The sequence below is a fragment of the Phytophthora infestans genome, genomic scaffold, assembly GCF_000142945.1.
Source record: "Phytophthora infestans T30-4 supercont1.26 genomic scaffold, whole genome shotgun sequence".
NCBI classification, from domain to species: Eukaryota; Oomycota; class Peronosporomycetes; order Peronosporales; family Peronosporaceae; genus Phytophthora; species Phytophthora infestans.
Window position 1 is genome coordinate 1,508,989 of NW_003303733.1, and position 22,430 is coordinate 1,531,418.

A 22,430-nucleotide genomic window follows, 5' to 3' on the forward strand; every position below is an offset into this window, starting at 1 on the left:
TTTGCTGTCAAAAAAACAACGCGGTGCCAGCATTTCATCGATTATGTATTTCACAAATCTGAATAAATCAGACATGTCGCATGAGCATCAAAGGTTATTCCGTCATCATTTCGATTTTTGCAAATTCGATACGATCGCTTTGTATGTACAATTTCATTATACAGGTTTTGATTAAAATTATCCAGTCGATATTTTTGTTTACCCGTTACAAATGGTTCCCTTAAAGACTTCGAGCCAGAAGTTCAGACCGCGCCATTCCTGTAGGTTCGAAGCGAAGCTAAGACCGACCAAGCCACAGTATGTGCATCCCCATCTGTATCCCCTGCGACGACGACTTCGCCTGTTGCCTCTGCGGCTCGCTCACCGCGATCTGCTGCTGCTGTGGAGGGGACGATCGCCGCCGAAATGACCACCTCCGTCACGCTCCTCCGCCCGACCGCGTCGTCTACGTAAATCCCGTTGTAGTCCAGCACGGCCCCCCGCACCACGGCCACCCTCCCCATCACGGCGGCTACTACGACCGAGTGTGACTAGAGCGGCGTTCGAGCAATGGGAGACCCGGGAATAGCCGTGATTCACGGCCCGTGAAACGAGCTCCGCCAGCGTTGTAAAATAATATCACAAGCCTAGAACACGAACGTCTGTGCAGCAGTACCAGTTTATAGACATCAAAGCCTTGATTTTTGGATATGGCGGCCATTGTTGTGCAATTTTGCTTGCTCACTACTGTGCCCCACAAGAACTCGTCTTTCAGCCGTGGTACGTGTTGAAATGAACCCCACCCGGACAATTAACCTCTACAGTATCGCCGTTGCATGCAATGAACACCGGGGCCAGCAATTTCCAACAAAAACCTGAGCGGGTTCCCGGCTCACCTTCAACTGGCAGTGGCACACGTCACAGATGGTTGTGATTGGAGTCTTAAACTGAAAATCCATACGCCGTCTGTACCCACGTCTCCCGCCCAACTGTACGACCTGATCTGCTGGGTCTTTCATTCCCCAATCTGAGCTCGAAGCGCTAAACAAACCGAAGTACGATGTGCATCCCCTGCTGTTGCGAAGATGGACCCGACGACGGATGCTTTTGCTGTGGTCCGTGCTGCGATTGTGGTGGCCCCGGCTGTGACTGCTGTGGAGATTTGGACTGCTGTCTTTGTGGAGCCCTGGCGGCCTGCTGCTGCTGTGGCGGAGGTGGTCGCGATCGGAACCCTCCTCCCCCTCCGCCCGAGCGCGTTGTGTACGTGGAACCAGTCATTGTGCAGGGAGGGCCGCCACCCCACCGCGGCTACTACTAAGCGCAAAAACACACAAGCCATAGAAGGAGCACAAAGGACCCCGTTTGATGCTGAATATCGCTGAGCTCACAGGTTATTTGTGTGCTCTAATAGACCTAATCCGACAGAATCTTTACTCAATGCGTAGCCTATACGTAGCAGTGCGCTGGTCGGGACGGGAGCTTCATTCTTGAATTGTGCAGCAGTCTCGGAACTCGATAAACACCTGCACTTCCTTCTGTTGCGTCTCCACTGTACTGCTGTCGGTCAGCTAGAAAGACGCGATAGACGAACACCGGGACTGCCAGAGCCATATTCAATCCTCCGAGTTTTTCCAACCGGAAGCTGGCGTCTTGGGTCAGCGGTTGCCGAACTTTCAGCACCAGATCGTCGTCCGGCCTAGCGCTATCCATCCCTGCAGGCGGAGCAACCTTTCTACTCTCTTGTGAAGATGACGGACTCGACAGCTCTTCCTCGATTGAATGCGGCACCCACTGCGCCTGCCTCACATCGTTTGCTTTACACACCGCTTGCTGGTCGTGAACTGGGCAACTATCTCTGGATCTGGCGCTGCCCAGGTCCAGCGTCACGCAGTCCACCTCCACCTCTTGTGTTTCCCTGATCTCCGCCTGCTTCAGACTTTGCCGTCGCATTCTCATGTGCATCTGCGCCTCGAAGACATTCTTCATGGCCTTGTCGCGCTCCTGCTGCCGCCACTTGCGTCGTCGCTTGATCATTGCCTTTGGCACGAGGAAGGCAAATGCCTCGCGCTGCTCTATGTAGCTGTTTGCCGCCAGTTTGCCACTTCCTAATAAGGAAAGGAAAGGTTTGGCAAGATGGCAGTTTGCATGGTCTTAAGAGCTCTCCACTCAGAGTTCGTATACTGGCAATACTTGCGGGTGCATCATGTTACCGGGTTGGGCGCAAATTTGAGTAAAAAGACATCTTAAGGGAAACAAGCACTTCAACACAGCCTGGTTGGCTGCAGCTTTGTGTGGTGCACTTACGATAACACATGTGGAATTGTCTACTCTTTGCTCATCGTGGGCAAGAAACACTCGATATTTCTTACTAAAATCAAGTGTGCGCGCTTCGCAGATTCATCAAGCGTTGGACATCGGCGGCAAGTATCCACACACCTGTGAACAGCTGTAGCGGCTCCGAAAGTCGCCGCCGCCAGAGCTCATCATTCCTCAGTTTGCCACCAAATAGCAACAACTCCAAAAACTTTCATCCACACGAACTTGCCATGTGCATCCCCATTTGCTGTCCGTGCGACGGTGACGATATGTGTTGCTGCCTATGCGGCTCGCTCACTGCGTGCTGCTGTTGTGGAGGCGGCAACGACCGTCGCGACGACTACCGCCGCCAGCCACCACCGCCCCAGCGCGTCGTCTACGTGCAGCCCGTCGTCGTCCAGAAAGGTCCTCCGCGTCACCACGGTCGCTATTAAGTGACACGTGACGCTAGACACAGGAAAACCAAGAACAAACAGCCGGACGTGCGCAACGATGTCGCAACGACAACAACATTGCTGTAGGGCCAAGCAAGCGGAAATTTTGATAAAGGACTGGACTTCCATTCACGAGACTTGGCAAGCGACTACCTGTACCATACGAACTTGTACCGATAATCATCCATCATTGGTTCGAAGAGAACGTTTTTTCTTCTTCTTGCAGTTCATAGGCTTTATTTGCATTTACATCGACACAATATGGAGTACGCGGGGCTTCTGAGAGCTTGGCAACGCCTCCTTTTTGCAACAGCTAGGCGTTATGGAGACGGTTCTCGCGCTCTTGGAGCTGACGACGCAGCATCTTGCCCGACGCATTCTTCGGGATCACGTCGATGAACTGCACCTCACGCACCTTTTTGAAGGGAGCCACGTGCTCAGCCACGTAGTCCATGATATCTTGCGGCGTCGGACGGCTCGGGCTGTCCGGGTTTTGCAGCACCACGAAGGCCTTGGGGATCTCCTCGCCCTGTGCATTCTGTCCGCGCACACAGCAACAGTCCGCAATGGCCGGATGATGGTTCAGCACGTCCTCCAACTCACCAGGAGCCACTTGGTGGCCCTTGTACTTGATAAGCTCTTTGGCGCGGTCGATGACAAACACGAAGCCATCGTTATCGATGTAGCCAATGTCTCCTGTTCGAAGAAATCCGTCCTCAGTGAAGATATTCTTATTGGCCTCGTGGTTGTTCTCGTATCCCAGCATGACCTGTGGTCCGCGGTACATTAATTCTCCCTCTCGATTCGGTGGCAAGTCTCGATCTGTGTTCATACAGCGGACACGGAGCTCGGTATTCGGCACCAGTCGACCGGCACTCCCCTGCTAGCCACAACCAGATCGACGAGTTAGCTCCATAGTTGATTCCTGCATAGCCATAAACGTTTGGTGCCTCGTACCGGCTTACGCGTGTGGTCCTCGCCGTAATTGACAGCAGGAGATAGCTCTGTCATGCCGTAGAGTTGCTTGACATTGAGTTCCAGACGCTTGTGTACCAGACTCTCAACTTGCTTGCCGATCGGCGCACCACCGGAAACGACGAACTCTGTCGACGAGAGGTCAAATTCCTCCACTAATGGATGGTGCGCTAGAAACAACACTGCAGGTGGAGCGATGTGAGCTGTGCGGATCTGTACAACACACAAAAAAGAAATTAGTGGTCAAGGCTAAATCATGCAGAATAATGTTGGGGTTAGAGCTCACCTTGTACGTGGCCAATGCGGCGAGGAACGTGTCCGGCATGAAACGCGGCAAGATGACGATGCTCTTGCTTTGCAGGATACTGAGATGGACCAACATCATGCCATAAATGTGGAAGAACGGCACGAGACCCAGAAAGTTCTCTCCGTGGGGCTCCACGTGACTGACTTGCAGCGCATTTGCCAGCAAGTTCTTGGCACTAAGCCCCACTCCCTTCGGGTTGCCAGTTGTCCCACTCGAGAAGGGCAACATGAGCTTTAAGTTTGGGTCGATGCGCTCGTAAAAGAAATCGTGCTCAGTCTGAGCTGCCATGTCACTACAGAAGAACAATCTAGTGGTAAGAAATGGACTCGACAGACCCCAGACAAAGCTATCAGTCCATACTTGACGCTCTTGAGGTCGTGCGTCTCCGTTTCCTCCGTTGTCCCCATCGTAAACGTGACTGTATTCGTCAATCCTGCCATGGATGCACCTTCCACTGCCACGTTCTTCAGTTGCTTGTGTGTAACCAGGTAGCTCGCCTTGGACTGCGTAAGTTGATACGCCAGTTCATTAGGCACGAACAAGGGCGATGCCGGTGAGCATACCGCTCCCATCCCCGTCAGAGCTGTACAACAAGAGTTTCAATAGTTAAGCAAAGTCTACTCGAATACTCCAGAAATTTTCAGGTTTCGGTTGCTCACCGAGCACGACCATGGGGTACTCGATGCAGTTGAACGAGTGCAGCACCACGACGTCTCCCTTACGGATTCCTTCCTGTGCGAATGACGCGGCGAGACGACGAGCTCCCGTAAAAAGCTCTCGGTACGTCACTGCTTTATGGGTAAGTCCACATACGAAGGCGGGTTTGTCCCCGTTGACGCGAGCTTGACGTGCTGCCACCTCCCAGATGGTGTGATCCGGGATCTCGATGTCCTCGTGCGGAGACTTGTGCACGATCGAGTCAAAGGCCTCGGTCGGGTCTGGTAAGTTCGCGACGTGTTCAGCGACTGCCGAGGACGAGAAATTGGGTAGACTGGGGGTCGTGATGCCCCGTGCGGACACATGCTGAGCCAAGGCCTCGCCAATAGCGCGACCGATAAAGGGCGCAATCCGCTGCGACCGAAGCGTGAGTGGACGCTCCGCGGCCAGACGCAACACACGCTTTGCCAGCATTTTCACTCGCCAGCAAGGGGGAGCTGAACTCCAGCCGATGGAACTGAGAATGAGGGAGCTCTATAGTGGCAGTGTTGAAGTTGGCGAAAAATGCCACATTTTGGCACAACTTGTGAAGCGCAAAGATCTACTTGTTTAATTTTGATTGAAGGTCATTTCGAGAGATCCAACTGCAAATACAGCCCCGCGTTCGCATCAAAATTGGAATATAATCATAGCTGGAGCCGATTCTGTGCAAAGCGCAGGTATTTTACAAGTATTACTTGTACCTGCGCTTTTGCCTCCAACTTTTGGTAATGTAACTTCAAGAACAAAAGAACTCATTGCTTGCGTGTACAAGGATTCCACACGTTTAACATGGTGCATGCACATGCATCGTTGGAAATGACTTCGCGCTTGCGCTCGAAATGATTGCTGTGACGGGGTCACACATTGGCTTCCGAGAGTTTACAAACTCTAAGTGAACGGCAGTTCACAGGTCCCCTTTGCCGAAGTGACCATATAAGGTAGGTTGTAAACTAAGTAAAGGCTACGCTTGCGCTATATTTACAAACTACAGTACCTCAGTTACAAATGTAACGAGGTACGTAGCCCTACGTGTACCCCTATTTACATGAAGTGTGACACGTCACATTTCAGAAGTATGACACGTCATACCTCGGGATATTTGGTACCAGGTACCAAGGTCGTCCAAAGCCAGCCATTGGCTGATGACATTGTTTTTCTATAGGTGACTTATAGTTTGTATTTAACTCGAGCTTTAAATATATTCAGTTTACAATCTACCTTAAATTAGTCACTTCGCTCCCTTTCGGTAAAAAGGGGACCTGTGAGCTGCCGTTCACTGAGAGTTTGTATACTCTCGAAGGCCACCTTCCTCTAGCGCAAGGTGCTGTGTGACCCCGTCACACCTGGTAGCACTTGTAGTCAGCCCACGCCACCGCGGGTAGACTACATTAAACCTCTCCGAAGTTCGTTGCCATAGATAGGAACGACTTCTCTTATATGAACGACTCACAGTTCGAGTCGGTTCGGAAGATGGCATGCATCTTCGGGATGGAGGCCCTGCATAGCCTGGTGGTGTCAACACCGGCCGAGCAGCTCGAGCGCGTCAGTGCGTTTGACGCCCACGAGCAGGGGCTCATCGCACATGATTGGCGTGCTGTAGCCCGTCGCAACGGCTTCCCGCGTGCGACAGCTCAGTCCCTTGTGAACAGTCGAAGCCAATACGGCTGAAGGTTAAGCCGTACGAAGGGAAGGAAGGTGAAAACCTTCACTTCTGGGTCCGAGAGGTAGAGCTCGCGATGGACGCAACTCTGATCTCGACCGAGTAGCTTCGTGTTGCTTTTGCACTCTCCAACCTTAGCGGTCGTGCTGAGGGTTGGGTGTACAGAGGTAACTTCCCCTGGATGTTTCACATCTTGGGCTTAGCTGTGCAAACAGCTCCGAGTCGCGTTCCTCCCGGCGGACTACGAGTACCGCCAGCGCTCGCGCTTCCTCTCGTGCAAATAATGGAGGCGTGAGCTGCACGAGTACGTCCAGGAGATACGGGAGATCACGGCGTTTCTAGTGGGAAACCCACATCAAGATGACTGTGTTCATGGACGGCCTTCGAGTGGGCCCAGCGAGCACTCAGCTATTCCGGGTGCAGGCAAGCTCCCTTGCAGAGGCGATTCAAGTGGCCCTTCAGGAAGAATACAGCCACCACCAGGCGCGTACGCCGGCATCAGCATGGCCTGGGAATTCTTTGTCGAATCCCGGTCGAGCAAACCCTAACGGACCAGTTCCCATGGAGCGCGGGTCCGCCGAGCTGCGCGACATCCGCTGCTTCGGCTGCGGGAAGCTGAGCTACTTCAAGCGCGACTGCCTCGCGGAGAGACTCCGCAGAATGGACTTTCCCCAAGCCCGTTCTCAAGGGTCGCTGGCAGAAGCCATGATCCCGAGGACAGGGGAACGCGGGAAACCAGTAGGGGTGGGGCGCCCTATTGGGGAGGAACTAAGTCTTCGTGAAGGTGCGCGGGTGGCGCGTACCACGAAGACTTAGCTTCTGAGAGTCTTCGCACTCTCGAATCGGCGAAGAGCCGCGGCGGGTTGCTCATAGTACACGGAGGTGTACGGGGATACGATCACACCTTTAGAAGCTTGATCGATTCGGGGGCGGCGAAGCATTTCGCACGCCGCCAGACGGCTGCTCGTAATAGCAACAAGTTGTCCGATGCTTTAGGAGAAAGCTAGGTCACCGGGACGGTGTCAGTGCGACTGGCCGACGGGAAGATCGTTACTGTCCCCAATGTCCAAGTGGATCTGGCCGTGAAGTTTAAAGACCTTTACAGCCCAGAATAGCTAACTGTTCTTGACATGGATTGGACTCCTCTACTACCGGGTGGAGCCCAATGAGCCTCCACGGATGGTCGTACCCAACGACGAGAATCGGAAGCTCGACATTCTCGCAGAGGCGCACGACGCGCCCTCCAACAGCCACTTGGGCCGCGAGAAGACCTTCCTGTCGGTCTCTCAGGCCTTCTGGTGGACCCATGGGTCGCCCAATACGTGAAGACATGTGAAACATGTCAGCGGGTCAAACCCGCAGGGCACTCTTCGGCTCCACTACAGAGCCTGCCCGTTCCAGCTGACAGTTGGAAGTCGATGAGTCTTGACTTCATCTTTGGGCTTCCCGCCGATGGACACGGCAACACCGGAATTTTGGTGTCCGTGTGTCGGCTGAGCAAGATAATACATCTCGCTTCAGTTCCCGTTACCGTCACAGGCGAACAAACCGCGAGGTTGCTCGTCGATGGCGTGCTCCGCTACCACAATCTCCCGGAGACGATTGTCTCGGACCGAGACCCGCGGTTCACGGCTGCGTTTTATTAAACGCTGTTTCCTTTACTGGGAACTCGTCTGCAGATGTCCACTGTGGACCATCCACAGACAGACGGCCAGACAGAGCGCGTCAATCGATATGCTCATGGACACTCTGCGTAGTGTGTGTGCGGAAGCACCACGTACGTGGTCGACGCAGCTTCCAGGTGCTGCGTTTACGCTCAGCAACGCGGTGCACGCGTCCACGGGGTTCACGCCGTTCTACTTTAACGGATTTCGGCACCCCAGAGTGTCTCTCACTCTTCGAAGAGACACTGACGCCTCTAGTCTAAGTGGGGGAGAGGCTCGGAAAGTTCTTTTCTCCCAGGTCTCGGAGGAGAGATCAGTTTCGCTGCGGAAACAAGTGAAATCGTTTGGGGATACCAAGCTGAGCGTTGTCAGCAGGGTCCGCGATGCCATGACAGCGACCCAGGATAGACAAAATGAGTACTCAGACAAACATGGAAGCGAAAACTTAAGTGTATTTAAAATGGGTGATTTAGTGCTATTAGATACGAGGAGCCTACCGCTTGACACTGTCAGCGCTGTCGGCAGCGACAAGCTGAAGCACCGCTTCATCGGACCATTTGCGGTCCTGGCCATACATGGTGCGTCCTACACCACCGATCTGCCTAAGTCAATGACGACGCACCCGACGCTCTATGTTGGACGTCTTAAGCGGTACTTTGATCCGCAGGGGGTTGCTGACTCGCAGACCCACCTTGGCCCAGCTCCTCGCAGCGAGGGCCGGCCACAGACGTCGACGAGAGCGTCGGAGCAGGCACCCAAGCCTCGGTCTGAACAGCAAGGCTGCGGTCAAGGCCGTACGCAGCAGGGGCCCCGTACGAACGGACCCCGGAGCCATACGCCGAGTACGTCGAGTACGCCGGGTACGCACCATACGCGTACGGCTGGGAGTGCGCCGAATGCGGCTCCGGACGTGGCAGCAGAGCCTCGATCCGTCGGATCATGCGGAAGGCCTCGTCTAGATCGGATGAAGAGGCACGCCGGTCCGCCCGCAGATGCAGGCTGGCGACCTCACGCTACAGCAGGTCCAGGCGCCCCGCAAGACGAGCGAGCTCGCCCTGATTCCCGGCCTGAGCGGCATCATCCCCGCCAGTCCCGAGGCCAAGTACAATCTCAAGCACGAGGACACGTTGACGGAGGCGGGGTCCTCTGTCGGACCCGCAGGAGCAGCACTTGGACGAGAGTGGCGTTCGGGGGACGCCGAGTACTCGTACTCGTATGTGGGCACCTCCGCCTCTGCTTGACCGGAATGGGGAGGTCCACTACCACATGGAGCGGATTCTTCGGGAGCAACGGAGTCCCGGTAAGCGACAGCTTCTCGGGAAGTGGCGCGAGCGCGGCGGAGGCTCCCTTCACAGTTAGAGCCTCGAGAAGCAGTCTGTGTGCTCGTCTTCTTGGTCTCCACATCCACCGTTGTCATGCCGCGTGGCACTGCGAAGAGCGGTACGAAGACACGCTCCAAGGCTGCTGTCGGAAAGGCGCAAGCCAAGAGCACTAAGCCTCGCGGCAAAGGCTCGGCACTTCAGGAGGCTAGCAAGGTGGCCTCCGATGCGATCGGCTCAGCTGGTGAAGCGGCTGTGGGCAAGCGTGCGAGCAAGCGCCGCAGTCCATCGCCCTCGGTCTCCCCAGACAGCCGTCCGAGCCCTCGGTTCGCTGAGCATAAGATCGACTCGGGCAGTGATGACGAGGCCGAGTCCGGGAGCACTCACGATGCTTCTGTGAGCTCTGCGGGAGGGCACAGTCCAGTGCCCAGCGAGAACAAAGACGACAGCGTGCAGTCGCTCGCTAGTGATCACGGTGGTCACAGGCCTCGAACGTCTGTGCACTCTGAGAGTCCTGTCGCTAAGGCTAAGAGCACTCCCAAAGCTGGCAACGATGAGGAGGAGAAACCTCGCAAACGTCTCTCGCTTGCCGAGGGTCTTGCGCGTGTCAAGACCGCTAAAGCCGAAGGCGCCAAGCCTTCTAAGAAACGTACTGCTTCGAAGTCTCCACTCCGCGAGGAGAAGGAGACTGGGTACTCCCATCGGGACCTCTTCGATTTCTCGGATGAAGAGGACGAGAAGGAGGAGGGGGAAGAGGCTATCCCTGAGACCCGGGAGATCACTAATGACCCCGACCAGCAGCAGGAGGACTTCCAAGCTGCCCAGCGTGCACGTGGGGGTTCGGTGGTGACACCCGTCAGCTAGGGAGCTGCCATCAACTCAAGAGGGTATTGGCCTCCTGAGGAGAGCTCTGGGGCTAACCTCTTCCTGGAGCTTCTCGTCGCTCCTCGTGGCCTTGTGGGTGGCCACACATCTAGGGGCATTTACGAACGCCTCTTGTTCAGAAGGAGCAGCTGTTTGTCGACAACTTGGATGTGGGCTTCTCGCGTCACACCGTGTCCCTTTTAAGGACTTTACGACTTGTCGCAAGAAGCCCGAGAACCGGAGTGGTCTCTATCCTCTTTAGGGCTCTCCCTGGGTTCTGCCCGAGATCTGTCCCACCTGGTGTTCTTGTGAGGACATGTTCTGGGCTTGGGTGGAGTCTCCCAAGTACTCACCCTCGGAGTTACGGGAACTCCATGAAGATCAGCTGCTGTCCCGCATCCTGGACCAGCGTGATCTTTGTGCTCGGTTTGCCCACATGGTCAGCAAGTGCATGCTACCAAGGGACATTCTGAAGCGTGCGGCTTCTAGCGCTCGCGATGAGCGCGGATACGGAGTGTCGTCAACGTCCGTACCCCGTTCGGACAAGAAGCCCCGGACTACTTATGAAGCTGCCGCCGCTTCTGTTCCCAGATTGCGACAGCTTCGAGCAGTCAATCAGGAGCCGTTTAATAGCCCCCCCACGAGTTCTCGGAGTGGACATAACCCCTCCCATTCACGAGGGACTGTCGCTTACCGGGACGCCGTTGCTCCTGAAGAATCCGCTCCATGTGGTAGTGGACCTCCCCATTCCGGTCAAGCAGAGGCGGAGGTGCCCACGTACGAGTACGAGTACTCGGCGTCCCCCGAACGCCACTCTCGTCCAAGTGCTGCTCCTGCGGGTCCGACAGAGGACCCCGCCTCCGTCAACGTGTCCTCGTGCTTGAGATTGTACTTGGCCTCGGGACTGGCGGGGATGCTGCCGCTCAGGCCGGTAATCAGGGCGAGCTCGCTCGTCTTGCGGGGCGCCTGGACCTGCTGTAGCGTGAGGTCGCCAGCCTGCATCTGCGGGTGGACCGGCGGGCCTCTTCATCCGATCTAGACGAGGCCTTCCGCATGATCCGACGGATCGAGGCTCTGCTGCCACGTCCGGAGCCGCATTCGGCGCACTCCCAGCCGTACGCGTATGGTGCGTACCCGGCGTACTCGACGTACTCGGCGTATGGCTCCGGGGTCCGTTCGTACGGGGCCCCTGCTGCGTACGGCCTTGCCCGCAGCCTTGCTGTTCAGACCGAGGCTTGGGTGCCTGCTCCGACGCTCTCGTCGACGTCTGTGGCCGGCCCTCGCTTCGAGGAGCTGGGCCAAGGTGGGTCTGCGAGTCATCAACCCCCTGCGGATCAAAGTACCGCTTAAGACGTCCAACATAGAGCGTCGGGTGCGTCGTCATTGACTTAGGCAGGTCGATGGTGTACGACGCACCATGTATAGCCAGGCTTGCAAATGGTCCGATGAAGCGGTGCTTCAGCTTGTTGCTGCCGACAGCGCTGACAGTGTTAAGCGGTAGGTTCCTCGTATCTAATAGCACTAAATCACCCATTTTAAATACACTTAAGTTTTCGCTTCCATGTTTGTCTGAGTACTCATTTTGTCTATCCTGGGTCGCTGTCATGGCATCGCGGACCCTGCTGACAACGCTCAGCTTGGTATCCCCAAACGATTTCACTTGTTTCCGCAGCGAAACCGATCTCTCCTCCGAGACCTGGGAGAAAAGAACTTTACGAGCCTCTCCCCCACTTAGACTAGAGGGGTCAGTGTCTCTTCGAAGAGTGAGAGACACTCTGGGGTGCCGAAATCCGTTAAAGTAGAGCGGCGTGAACCCCGTGGACGCGTGCACCGCGTTGTTGAGCGTAAACGCAGCACCTGGAAGCTGCGTCGACCACGTACGTGGTGCTTCCGCACACACATGTCCTCGAGCACTCGATTGACGCGCTCTGTCTGGCCGTCTGTCTGTGGATGGTCCACAGTGGACATCTGCAGACGAGTTACCAGTAAAGGAAACAGCGTTTAATAAAACGCAGCCGTGAACCGCGGGTCTCGGTCCGAGACAATCGTCTCCGGAGACCGTGGTAGCGGAACACGCCATCGACGAGCAACCTCGCGGTTTGTTCGCCTGTGACGGTAACGGGTACTGGAGCGAGATGTATTATCTTGCTCAGCCGACACACGGACACCAAAATTCCGGTGTTGCCGTGTCCATCGGCGGGAAGCCCAAAGATGAAGTCAAGACTCATCGACTTCCAACTGTCAGCTGGAACGGGCAGGCTCTGTAGTGGAGCCGAAGAGTGCCCTGCGGGTTTGACCCGCTGACATGTTTCACATGTCTTCACGTATTGGGCGACCCATGGGTCCACCAGAAGGCCTGAGAGACCGACAGGAAGGTCTTCTCGCGGCCCAAGTGGCTGTTGGAGGGCGCGTCGTGCGCCTCTGCGAGAATGTCGAGCTTCCGATTCTCGTCGTTGGGTACGACCATCCGTGGAGGCTCATTGGGCTCCACCCGGTAGTAGAGGAGTCCAATCCATGTCAAGAACAGCTAGCTATTCTGGGCTGTAAAGGTCTTTAAACTTCACGGCCAGATCCACTTGGACATTGGGGACAGTAACGATCTTCCCGTCGGCCAGTCGCACTGACACCGTCCCGGTGACCTAGCTTTCTCCTAAAGCATCGGACAACTTGTTGCTATTACGAGCAGCCGTCTGGCGGCGTGCGAAATGCTTCTCCGCCCCCGAATCGATCAAGCTTCTAAAGGTGTGATCGTATCCCCGTACACTTCCGTGTACTATGAGCAACCCGCCGCGGCTCTTCGCCGATTCGAGAGTGCGAAGACTCTCAGAAGCTAAGTCTTCGTGGTACGCGCCACCCGCGCACCTTCACGAAGACTTAGTTCTTCCCCAATAAGGCGCCCCACCCCTACTGGCTTCCGGCGTTCCCCTGTCCCCGGGATCATGGTTTCTGCCAGCGACCCTTGAGAACGGGCTTGGGGAAAGTCCATTCTGCGGAGTCTCTCCGCGAGGCAGTCGCGCTTGAAGTAGCCCAGCTTCCCGCAGCCGAAGCAGCGGATGTTTCGCAGCTCGGCGGACCCGCGCTCCATGGGAACTGGTGCGTTGGGGTTTGCTCGACCGGGATTCGACAAAGAATTCCCAGTCCATGCTGAGGCCGGCGTACGTGCATGACGATGGCTGTATTCTTCCCGGAAGAGCCACTTGAATCACCTCTTCAAGGGTGCTTGACTGCACACGGAACAGCTGAGGGCTCGCTGGGCCCACTCGAAGGCCGTCCATGAACACAGTCATCTTGACGTGGGTTTCCCACTAGAAACGCCGTGGTCTCCCGTATCTCTTGGACGTACTCGTGCAGCTCACGCCTCCATTGTTTGTACGAGAGGAAGCGCGAGCGCTGGCAGTACTCGTAGTTCGCCGGGAGGAACGCGGCTCGGAGCTGTTCACACAGCTAAGCCCAGGATGTGAAACATCGAGGGGATGCTGCCTCTGTACACCCATCTCTAACCACGACCACTAAGGTTGGAGAGTGCAAAAGCAACACGAAGTTGCTCGGTTGAGATCAGAGCCGCGTCCATCGCGAGATCTACCTCTCGGACCCATAAGTGAAGGTTCTCACCTTCCTTCCCTTCGTACGGCTTAACCTTCAGCTGTATTGGAAGATGGCTGGCATCTTCGGGATGGAGGCCCTGCAGATCCTGGTGGCGTCAACACCGGCCGAGCAGCTCGAGCGTGTCAATGTGTTTGACGCTTACGACCAGGGGCTCATCGCACACGTGCGAGAGAGCCTGCAGGCTCCGGCGGCGAAAACAAATCCGCCACACCCGAAGCCAAACCGGCTCAAACTGTCCGTCGTTCAGATGGGGGAAGTCGTTCCTATCCATGGCAACGAGCTTCAGAGAGATTCAGGTAGGCTACCCGCGTTGGCGTGAATTGACTGCAAGTGCTACCAAGTGTGACGGGGTCACACAGCACCTTGCGCTAGAGGAAGTTGACTTCCGAGAATTTACAAACTCTCAGTGAACGGCAGCTCACAGTCCCCTTTGTCTAAAGGAAGCGAAGTGACCAAATTAAGGTAGGCAGTAAACTTAGTATATTTATAGGTAGATAAAGTTTGAGTTAAATATACAAACTATAAGTCTTAGAAAAGTAATGTCATCAGCCAATGGTTGGCCTCGGACGACCCTGGTATCGTGTATCAAATATCCCGAAGTATGACGTGTCACACTTCATGTAACTAGGGGTACACTTAGGGCTACGTACCCGTTACAATTGCCCGCCAAATTGCTTCGTTTACCGCTTACAGTTCTAGTTTGCAATGGGAGCTGGGTCGGTGGATGCTTATTCACCACGGTTGCATACTCTGATACACTGGATCTAAGGGGTTTTAATGATTTCAGAGCCTAAGCGTGTTTGACGCTGCTTGCTCATCTCTTCTAGGACATCCTCGTCCAAGACAGAGGAGGAGCTCAGCTCTTTCCGAGTGGCCTCTGGTCCTATAAGCACAATCTCGGCAATCTCCTCAGACTTAAGGTTGGCCAGGAAAGACTCGGCCATCATTTCCTCGAGGTTCGGTATCTCTGCAACTTCTGGCAACGTTTTTAAGTGGACACCAGATGATATGACGGGTAAACTGGTCCTACTATCGAAGATGTGATAACACACTTCCACCGGCCGCGTCGGAGGAGCCCGGGCCCTGGACTTCGAGTCACTTGAAGCGACATCGTCGACGACGATTGCGACGTGGAACTTTGTTACCCACGTCTGGGGATGTCGAAGCACCGACATCCAAGGCACTCGTGGCCTCGTGTGGTTCTGTGCTACCCACACCGGAAGCGTATACGACGTCTTCCTCTTCAGTTAAGGTCTGGGCGACCGCGTGTGGCACTGTGTTACCCACACAGGAAGCGTTTCCGACGCCTCCCTCTTCAGTTAGGGTCTGAGCGGCCGTGTGTGGAACTCTGTTAACCACCTTGACCACGCTATTACCAGCGTTCGTGACAGCTGCAGCTGTCTGCGGAATTATGTTACCCGCTTGTGGACCTAAGCTACCCACTTGGCCAGCGCCTCCTAGCACTGCCAACATCGAAGCATCCTCGGAGTCTTCATGTACGTCGATGACTCCCAATAGTCTGCTGGATGCTTCGGTACCCTGGCAGCCCTTGCGGGCGCCCCGGGTCCTGACAGAGGTGGGAACATGACTCACCAATGCTCTGTCGGACTTCGCAGGGCGGCTGGCACCGATACTCTTGCTCGCCAGTCGATCCAGGGTTCGTGCTTCTCGAGCCAGGACATGCCCAGGATCAAATCGAAGAGATCCATGTCAAGAACATTAAACTTTTCTGGGCTGTCAAAGTCTTCAACCTTGACGGCCAGATCCACTTGGACATTAGGGACAGTGACGACCTTCCCGTCGGCCAGATGCACTGACACCGTCCCGTTGCCCTTGCTTTCTCCTAAAGCATCGGACAACTTGTTGCTATCACGAGCAGCCGTCTGGCTGCGTGCGAAATGCTTCGCCGCCCCCGAATCGATCAAGCTTCTAAAGGGGTGATCGTATCCCCGTACACTTCCGTGTGCTATGAACAACCTGCCAATGCTCTTCGCCGATTCGAGAGTGCGAAGACTCTCAGAGGCTAAGCCCTTGCGGTATGCACCACCTGCGCACCTTCACGAAGACTTAGTTCTTCCCCAATAAGGCGCCCCACCCCTACTGGTTTCCGGCGTTCCCCTGTCCCCGGGATCATGGCTTCTGCCAGCGACCCTTGAGAACGGGCTTGGGGAAAGTCCATTCTGCGGAGTCTCTTCGTGGTGGTGGTGGGGGGGGGGAGAACTAAGTCTTCATGAGAGGTATGCCGGTGGCGCATACCACGGGACCTTAGCCTCTGGGGCAGTGGCGATTGATTCAGGTTACAGTCAAGCACCCTCAAAGAGATGATTCAAGTGGCTCTTCGGAAAGTATACAGCCATCGCCAGGCGCGTACGCCGGTCTCAGTGTGACCGGGAAATTATGTGTCGAATCCTGACCGAGCCAACCCCATCGGACCAGTTCCCATGGAGATCGGGTCCGCCGAGCAGAGCGACATTCGCTGTTTCGGCACCGGGAAGCTGATCCACTTCTTTCTGCCCCCCCTCAAAAAAAAATGTTTTCTTTATGCTCGCAATGCGTTTGGAAGCCACACTGTAACCTCACGGGGGTCTACTTTGGCAATGTGGGCTTCAAATAAGACTAACCCTTTGACTTGATTTCATTATTGCGTATCATCGACCAAATAGTAGAACCGTTTTAGTTCTCCGAAATAAGGATTTTTACAAAAGTCAATTCACTTAAAAATGGACTTCGTAGTGTTTTTAACCTGAGTATTAATTCTTTGTACGAAGGTTCTCGCTCACCCCTCCCTTACAAAAACTAGGCATAAATATAGCCATGTTAAATCGATAAAATACCCCCCCCCCCCGATTATTAGTAGCTTACGTAAACTGAAAAGCATTCATGTTGTTTTGTGTTAGCTGCCTGTTCTCGCCACTTACTGCACGATATCACTCCATCGACCCAGCTTTCCCAAATAGCCATATCGATCGCGAACGTTGCCAGCACTGTCAAACAACACGCACGCCATCTCTGGATTATTAGGATTGTCACCGACACCCCGGCAGAAAACAATTCCTTCGTCGGGCAGCTCGATCATAACCCTCATGTCGTCATAGCCGAAGTCGTGATTCTCACGAATATTGAACCTTTTCGCCTTGCTTGCGTCACCCCCAGAAAGAAAGCGATCAGGACGATCTCCCACGCATCGGAAGTACAGAGAATCGTTGTACCTACGTTGAAAGTGAAGAAAGATTTTAAGAATATAGCTCCATTGTCTGCCTACCAAACGTATTGAATACCTACCATCCACGACGAAATCCCCTTAGAAAATCGTCGTCATAATAACCTGCATCGGGCACGCGCACACCAAAATAACTGATGGCGATTTTTGGTTCAGGTTTACCCTGCGAAGGATTAAGGCGTAGTATCATTAAGCGCTCTTCTTCTGATGGTGGAGGAGATAAATTCTGTTGCACGTAGCCCACAAAACGACTGGTCAGACCACAGTATGTAAGAGCTCATAGTACCGGTACAGTGCAGCAAGCCTACCGCGAAGTCCAACAGCACCGACGTCCCCGGTACTAATTGCTGGCTTGCGTTCTTACATGGGGCAAAGATGTCGAACTTTGCACGGAAGGTTGCTTCCTTAGCGAGATCAGCAATTTTGGATCCACTCCACGCGACAGACCGAGTGGTGACGCTCCGGCATTCATCGCATCCGACAGTGCCAGATGCCGCGAAGGCCAGCAGTTTGTCACCGTAGAATGCCAACTCGTCCAGAGCCTGAGAACGCACTTGCTGCACGTACACTGCCCTCGCTGCAGCGTAGTGAATGCCGTTTGCGCGCAGCGTGAGTCCAACGGTCGACGCAGTGCTTGAACACGCAACGAAGCGATTCGGTCGAACATCGACTCTCTTTAAATACGGAGCCCCTACACTTGATGAGATCGCAGATGCAACGACGTAACCTCGTGAGCTTTGGGTCACGATAACACCGCGAGAAAGTAGACATGTCTCGATGTCGGTAGCCAATAATGGGTTCATCGTCTTGGCACACTGGATCGCAGTCATTCCGTTTTGGTTTGGAAGAAGGAGTTCTTTCATAAAAGCCCCCAGTGGAAGGAAAGCCATCATCACTCCGTAGAACTCACGGTCCCCGATAGCTGCAGCGAAGTGGAACAGCTGAATATGCCATTCATGAGCCTGTTCCACCAACTGCAGCAGTTGGGTCGGGTCCGGCGTTTGCTTAACGCTGGATATCAACTCTTGAGCCTTTTCGATCGAAACGACATGGACGAAGTCTGGTTGGTCGTGCACACTACGAGGTTTCGCGAACGATGTGAGCTCCATGCTTAAAAATGGCAAAATGCCAAACTTCACTCGAGGATCTTACGCCGAAATTTCAACTGCGACAACGTGATGTTTGAAAGACAGCGACGTATCCATCATAAAATACATTTAATGTATCCAAGTTCGAGTGCAAAAGTTGCAGCTATTTCTGTAATTAAATTAGCTATGCTCTTTCACTGGACAAAATCAAGTCAAATATCGGTCCATTACCGGTTGCAAATCCTGCTCCATGTCTATATTTGTAAATTATCTGGTCTTGCTGATTGGACAGCGACGTAAACGTTTCCCCCCCGCACTGGCCAGCGTCAGAACCAACAAGCGCCGAGACGCAGCAAGTCCCCGACTCTCTTCGCGTGGTCCCTCTCCCCCCTTGTCCTTTAACTCCCCCTTATTCACGCCGACATGTCTGCCCCCAACGCTGCCGACGATCAGGTGGAGCTCTTCAAGGTGAAGAAGCTGATCAAGTCTCTTCAAGCCGCACGCGGCAACGGCACGAGTATGATCTCGCTGATTATCCCGCCCAAGCAGCAGATCCCGCTCGTAGCGAAGATGCTGTCGGATGAAATGGGTACAGCCTCCAACATTAAGTCTCGAGTAAACCGCCTGTCGGTGCTGGGCGCCATCACGTCGACGCAGCAGCGTCTGAAGCTGTACAACAAGTGTCCCCCCAACGGCCTCATCATCTACTGCGGTACCATCATCACGGACGAGGGCAAGGAGAAGCGCGTCAACATCGACTTTGAGCCTTTCCGCCCCATCAACACGTCGCTTTACATGTGCGACAACAAGTTCCACACGGAGGCTCTGGGCGAGCTGATGCAGGACCAGGACCGCTTCGGCTTCATCATCATGGACGGTAACGGCGCTCTCTACGGCGCGGTGTCTGGCAGCAACCGCGAGATCCTGCACAAGTTCTCGGTGGATCTGCCCAAGAAGCACGGACGTGGTGGTCAGTCCGCGCTGCGTTTCGCACGTCTGCGTTTGGAGAAACGCCACAACTACGTGCGTAAAGTGGCGGAGACGGCCACGCAGATGTTCATCACGAACGACCAGCCCAACATTTCGAACTTAGTGCTGGCGGGTTCGGCTGACTTCAAGAACGAACTTAACGGCTCGGACCTGTTCGACAAGCGTCTGGCTGCGGTTGTGGTCAAGGTCGTGGACGTTTCCTACGGTGGCGAGAACGGCTTCAATCAGGCGATTGAACTGGCTGCGGAGACACTCGCTAACGTTAAATTCGTGCAGGAAAAGAAGCTCATTGTGAGCTACATGGAGGAGATCGCCCAGGACTCTGGCAAGTACTGCTTCGGTGTGAGCGACACGATGAAGGCGCTGGACTTGGGCGCCGTGGAGACGCTCATCCTGTGGGAAGATCTGCCGCATCATCGCTACGTGCTGCGGAACGAGTCGACGGGCGCCGAGTCGTTCAAGATTCTGTCGCCGTCGGAGGAGTCCGTGGACTCGAACTTCATCGACTCGGAGACTGGTGCTAAGCTCGAGACGGTGGACCGTGTGCCGCTGGTGGAATGGTTCGCCAACAACTACAAGCAGTACGGTACGACGCTCGAGTTCGTGACGGCGCGTTCGCAGGAAGGCTCGCAATTCTGCCAGGGCTTCGGTGGCATTGGCGGCATTCTCCGATGGAAGGTGGACTTCATGGAGATGGACTATGACGAGTTCGACGACGACGACTCGGACTTTGACGAAGACGCGTTCATGTAGAAATAATTATTGCGTGACGCTTTTTGCGCTTTAGTTTTAGGGAAAAAGCGTCACGCACCGTGGCGCGGCGGAAGGAACATGCGCAAAAATTGACAAAGGAGACTGCACTTTCAGGGGATTCCAGCCGTCCCCACAGCAGGCTCGATAGATTTTTTTTAGCAGGGAAGGGAAGGAGGCTGGCTGCTAGGGAACGAGCTGTAAACTCTTAAGAGACGAGGAATAATACACGACAGATATTCCATGGCCGTTGTTGTTACATGTGTACATGTAGTGAGGAGCTTCGATAACACGAAGAGACGTGCCAGTTATGGACGAAGCGAGGGAGGTTCTTGTAGTAGAGAGTAGGGAAGGCGATGCGGAGAAGCGGGAACAGGAGGCTGCGGCGTGTTTACAGCGGATGTTTCGTTGTCGGAGGGCGAGGTTGAGGCTGCGTCAGATGCTGGCATCTGTGTTTGAGAAGTTCTACGACGCCGAGTCGGGACTGTGTTATTATTTGGACAAACGCACAGGCGAGACGACGTGGGAGAAACCTCGTGTACTTCGAGGCGAGGACGACATCGAGTTGACGGCAGTGTACGATGGGAAAGAGGACGACGCATCTGCAGCTGAGCCGACAGAAGAGCAGAACAGTTTGCTAGCGGTTGATCCGGACAAAGAACAAGGCCAAAGTGAGCAGAAATATTTAGGTTACTCGACGCAAGAGTTGGCTCTGGCTCGGGAGCAATTCGCACACTACGACACGGACTCGAGTGGGTCAATCAACGCTACGAAGCTCCACAAACTATTCACTAATCTCGGTGAACAGCTTACGTTGAACAACGTACGTGAACTCATCAAAGGGGTCGACACGGATGGCAATGGAAAGGTGGAGCTCGACGAGTTTCTCCACTTGCTTCGCAAGCAACAGGACAAGAATCAGTACTCTGCGTCATTGACAATGGCGTTGCTCTTCGGGCCCAAGGAATTGGCTAAACTTAAGCAGCAGTTTATGATCTTAGACTTGGACGGAAGTGGAGCCATCGATGAGCACGAACTGCAGCAACTAGTCAAGAAGCTGGGACGTCACGCTGAGGAGTTTGACTTGCCAGCCATGCTGCGTGAGGTTGACGGCGACGGAAGCGGCTCAATTGGCTTCAACGAGTTCCTACAGATCGTGGCAAATATGACAAAGGGCGATGGTAGTGGCGGCCCCAAGTCTGCCTTTGCTACTTTACTGGATATGGGCATCGCTCAGGGACTTCTCAACGGACTGGACGAGGTGGTGCAGGCTTCACGCCAGAAACTCTACGAATGGCTCAACTCGGACCTCGTGGCAGAGCAAAAGCGACTTCAAGCGAAGCGCGAGCGTCGACGACGTCAAGAAGAAGAGCGACAGCACCAACTAGCTAAAGATCAAGAGCTGTACGCCAAGCACCAGGCTCAGCTCGCTGCTATCGAGCGAGCTCGTCATGCCCAAATCGACGGCCTAGCGATCGAAGTGGAGTTCGAAGGTGACAGTCAAAACTTCCCACTCGCAGGACAATTCGCTCGAGTTCACTACGTCGCTAGCTTCGAAAATACGGGGGAAATCTTTGAGTCTACTCGCGTCCGATGTGGCAGTGCACTCGAGTTCTGTGTGGGTGCCGGGCATACAATCCAGGGCTTTGACTTGGCCTTGCAACGCATGAGTGTCGGAGAGACTGCTCGAGTTACCCTTGCTCCTGCGCTGGCCTATGGTGTGAAAGGCCGACCACCTCGAATTCCGCCTAATGCTGCCCTTGTGTTCAGTATCGAGCTCATCAGCATCAAGGAGAAGCTTCAATCGCCGCTCGAAGTGGCGCCAATCACACCTGTGCAACGAGTGCGAAACAGATAAAAAAAAAACAAAAACAAAAAACTCATCCAGCACACTTAGCCAGAGTGACTTAGGCAGTCGGAAGTTCAGAGTCTCAACTCAGTGTGGCGAGTTTGGACTGGCCATCTACACATCTTCGTGCACATGGTACATGTGCCGTACCGGGAGATGCGTCTGTGCTGGCGTCTTATTCGTGTCCATTTGCGTTTTGGTCGTCACAAGCTCAAGCCGCAAGGACCATGTCAAACGACAACGTTAGTGTTTTCTCCTTCTTGATTCCTCGTTGGTTACGACGCAAGAAAAGTCCACCGTCTGCAGAGACCATAGGAAACATATTCGAGCGACGGATGAAGAAGCGACTAAAGAAACAACGCAAGAAACCACAAAGAGAGAAACACGCTCGAGCTCGAGCTGCTAGCGATGGATTCAAGACGTTCGACCTACTAGCCGCGAGAGATGGACGTGTCCACAAACCCAACCGAGAGCAAGGGCCACAGATGCTGAGCTGGGATTCAATTGCAGACACGTATCTGAGTCTTCCTTCGCCCGTCGGAGCTGACGCGGGGGCCATCCTCGGCACAACTCACACCAAGAATCCAAGCGATGAAGACCCAGACTCAGGTAGGTACACTGCACTACTGACTCGACACGAATTCTCTCACGAAGCTGCCTTTCGACTACATGAGCTCGCACATCTCGACATGGACAACTCGACTCCATCG

General features: G+C 54.5%; 6 protein-coding genes across 6 annotated transcripts; 4 read left to right on the forward strand and 2 right to left on the reverse strand.

Moving 5' to 3' along the window:
- Window positions 1-299: 299 nt before the first annotated feature.
- Window positions 300-530, forward strand: PITG_12531 (uncharacterized protein; the record flags this gene model as incomplete). The annotated part of the gene is made up of 1 exon (XM_002900365.1): window positions 300-530. One exon carries the CDS (start codon window positions 300-302, stop codon window positions 528-530), a length of 231 nt encoding a protein of 76 aa, XP_002900411.1.
- An 895-nt stretch (window positions 531-1,425) lies between these two features.
- Window positions 1,426-2,013, reverse strand: PITG_12532 (uncharacterized protein; the record flags this gene model as incomplete). Its single annotated transcript, XM_002900366.1, has 3 exons — window positions 1,426-1,675; window positions 1,768-1,780; window positions 1,830-2,013. The coding sequence occupies 3 exons, from the start codon at window positions 2,011-2,013 to the stop codon at window positions 1,426-1,428; spliced, it is 447 nt and encodes a 148-aa protein (XP_002900412.1).
- A 512-nt stretch (window positions 2,014-2,525) lies between these two features.
- On the forward strand, window positions 2,526-2,729 carry PITG_12533 (uncharacterized protein; the record flags this gene model as incomplete). The annotated part of the gene is made up of 1 exon (XM_002900367.1): window positions 2,526-2,729. One exon carries the CDS (start codon window positions 2,526-2,528, stop codon window positions 2,727-2,729), a length of 204 nt encoding a protein of 67 aa, XP_002900413.1.
- A 313-nt stretch (window positions 2,730-3,042) lies between these two features.
- On the reverse strand, window positions 3,043-5,181 carry PITG_12534 (4-coumarate-CoA ligase, putative; the record flags this gene model as incomplete). The annotated part of the gene is made up of 5 exons (XM_002900368.1): window positions 3,043-3,612; window positions 3,687-3,917; window positions 3,991-4,303; window positions 4,372-4,594; window positions 4,671-5,181. 5 exons carry the CDS (start codon window positions 5,140-5,142, stop codon window positions 3,043-3,045), a joined length of 1,809 nt encoding a protein of 602 aa, XP_002900414.1.
- A 13,373-nt stretch (window positions 5,182-18,554) lies between these two features.
- Window positions 18,555-19,874, forward strand: PITG_12535 (eukaryotic peptide chain release factor subunit 1; the record flags this gene model as incomplete). The annotated part of the gene is made up of 1 exon (XM_002900369.1): window positions 18,555-19,874. One exon carries the CDS (start codon window positions 18,555-18,557, stop codon window positions 19,872-19,874), a length of 1,320 nt encoding a protein of 439 aa, XP_002900415.1.
- A 397-nt stretch (window positions 19,875-20,271) lies between these two features.
- Window positions 20,272-21,729, forward strand: PITG_12536 (uncharacterized protein; the record flags this gene model as incomplete). Its single annotated transcript, XM_002900370.1, has 2 exons — window positions 20,272-20,503; window positions 20,561-21,729. The coding sequence occupies 2 exons, from the start codon at window positions 20,272-20,274 to the stop codon at window positions 21,727-21,729; spliced, it is 1,401 nt and encodes a 466-aa protein (XP_002900416.1).
- Window positions 21,730-22,430: the final 701 nt, after the last annotated feature.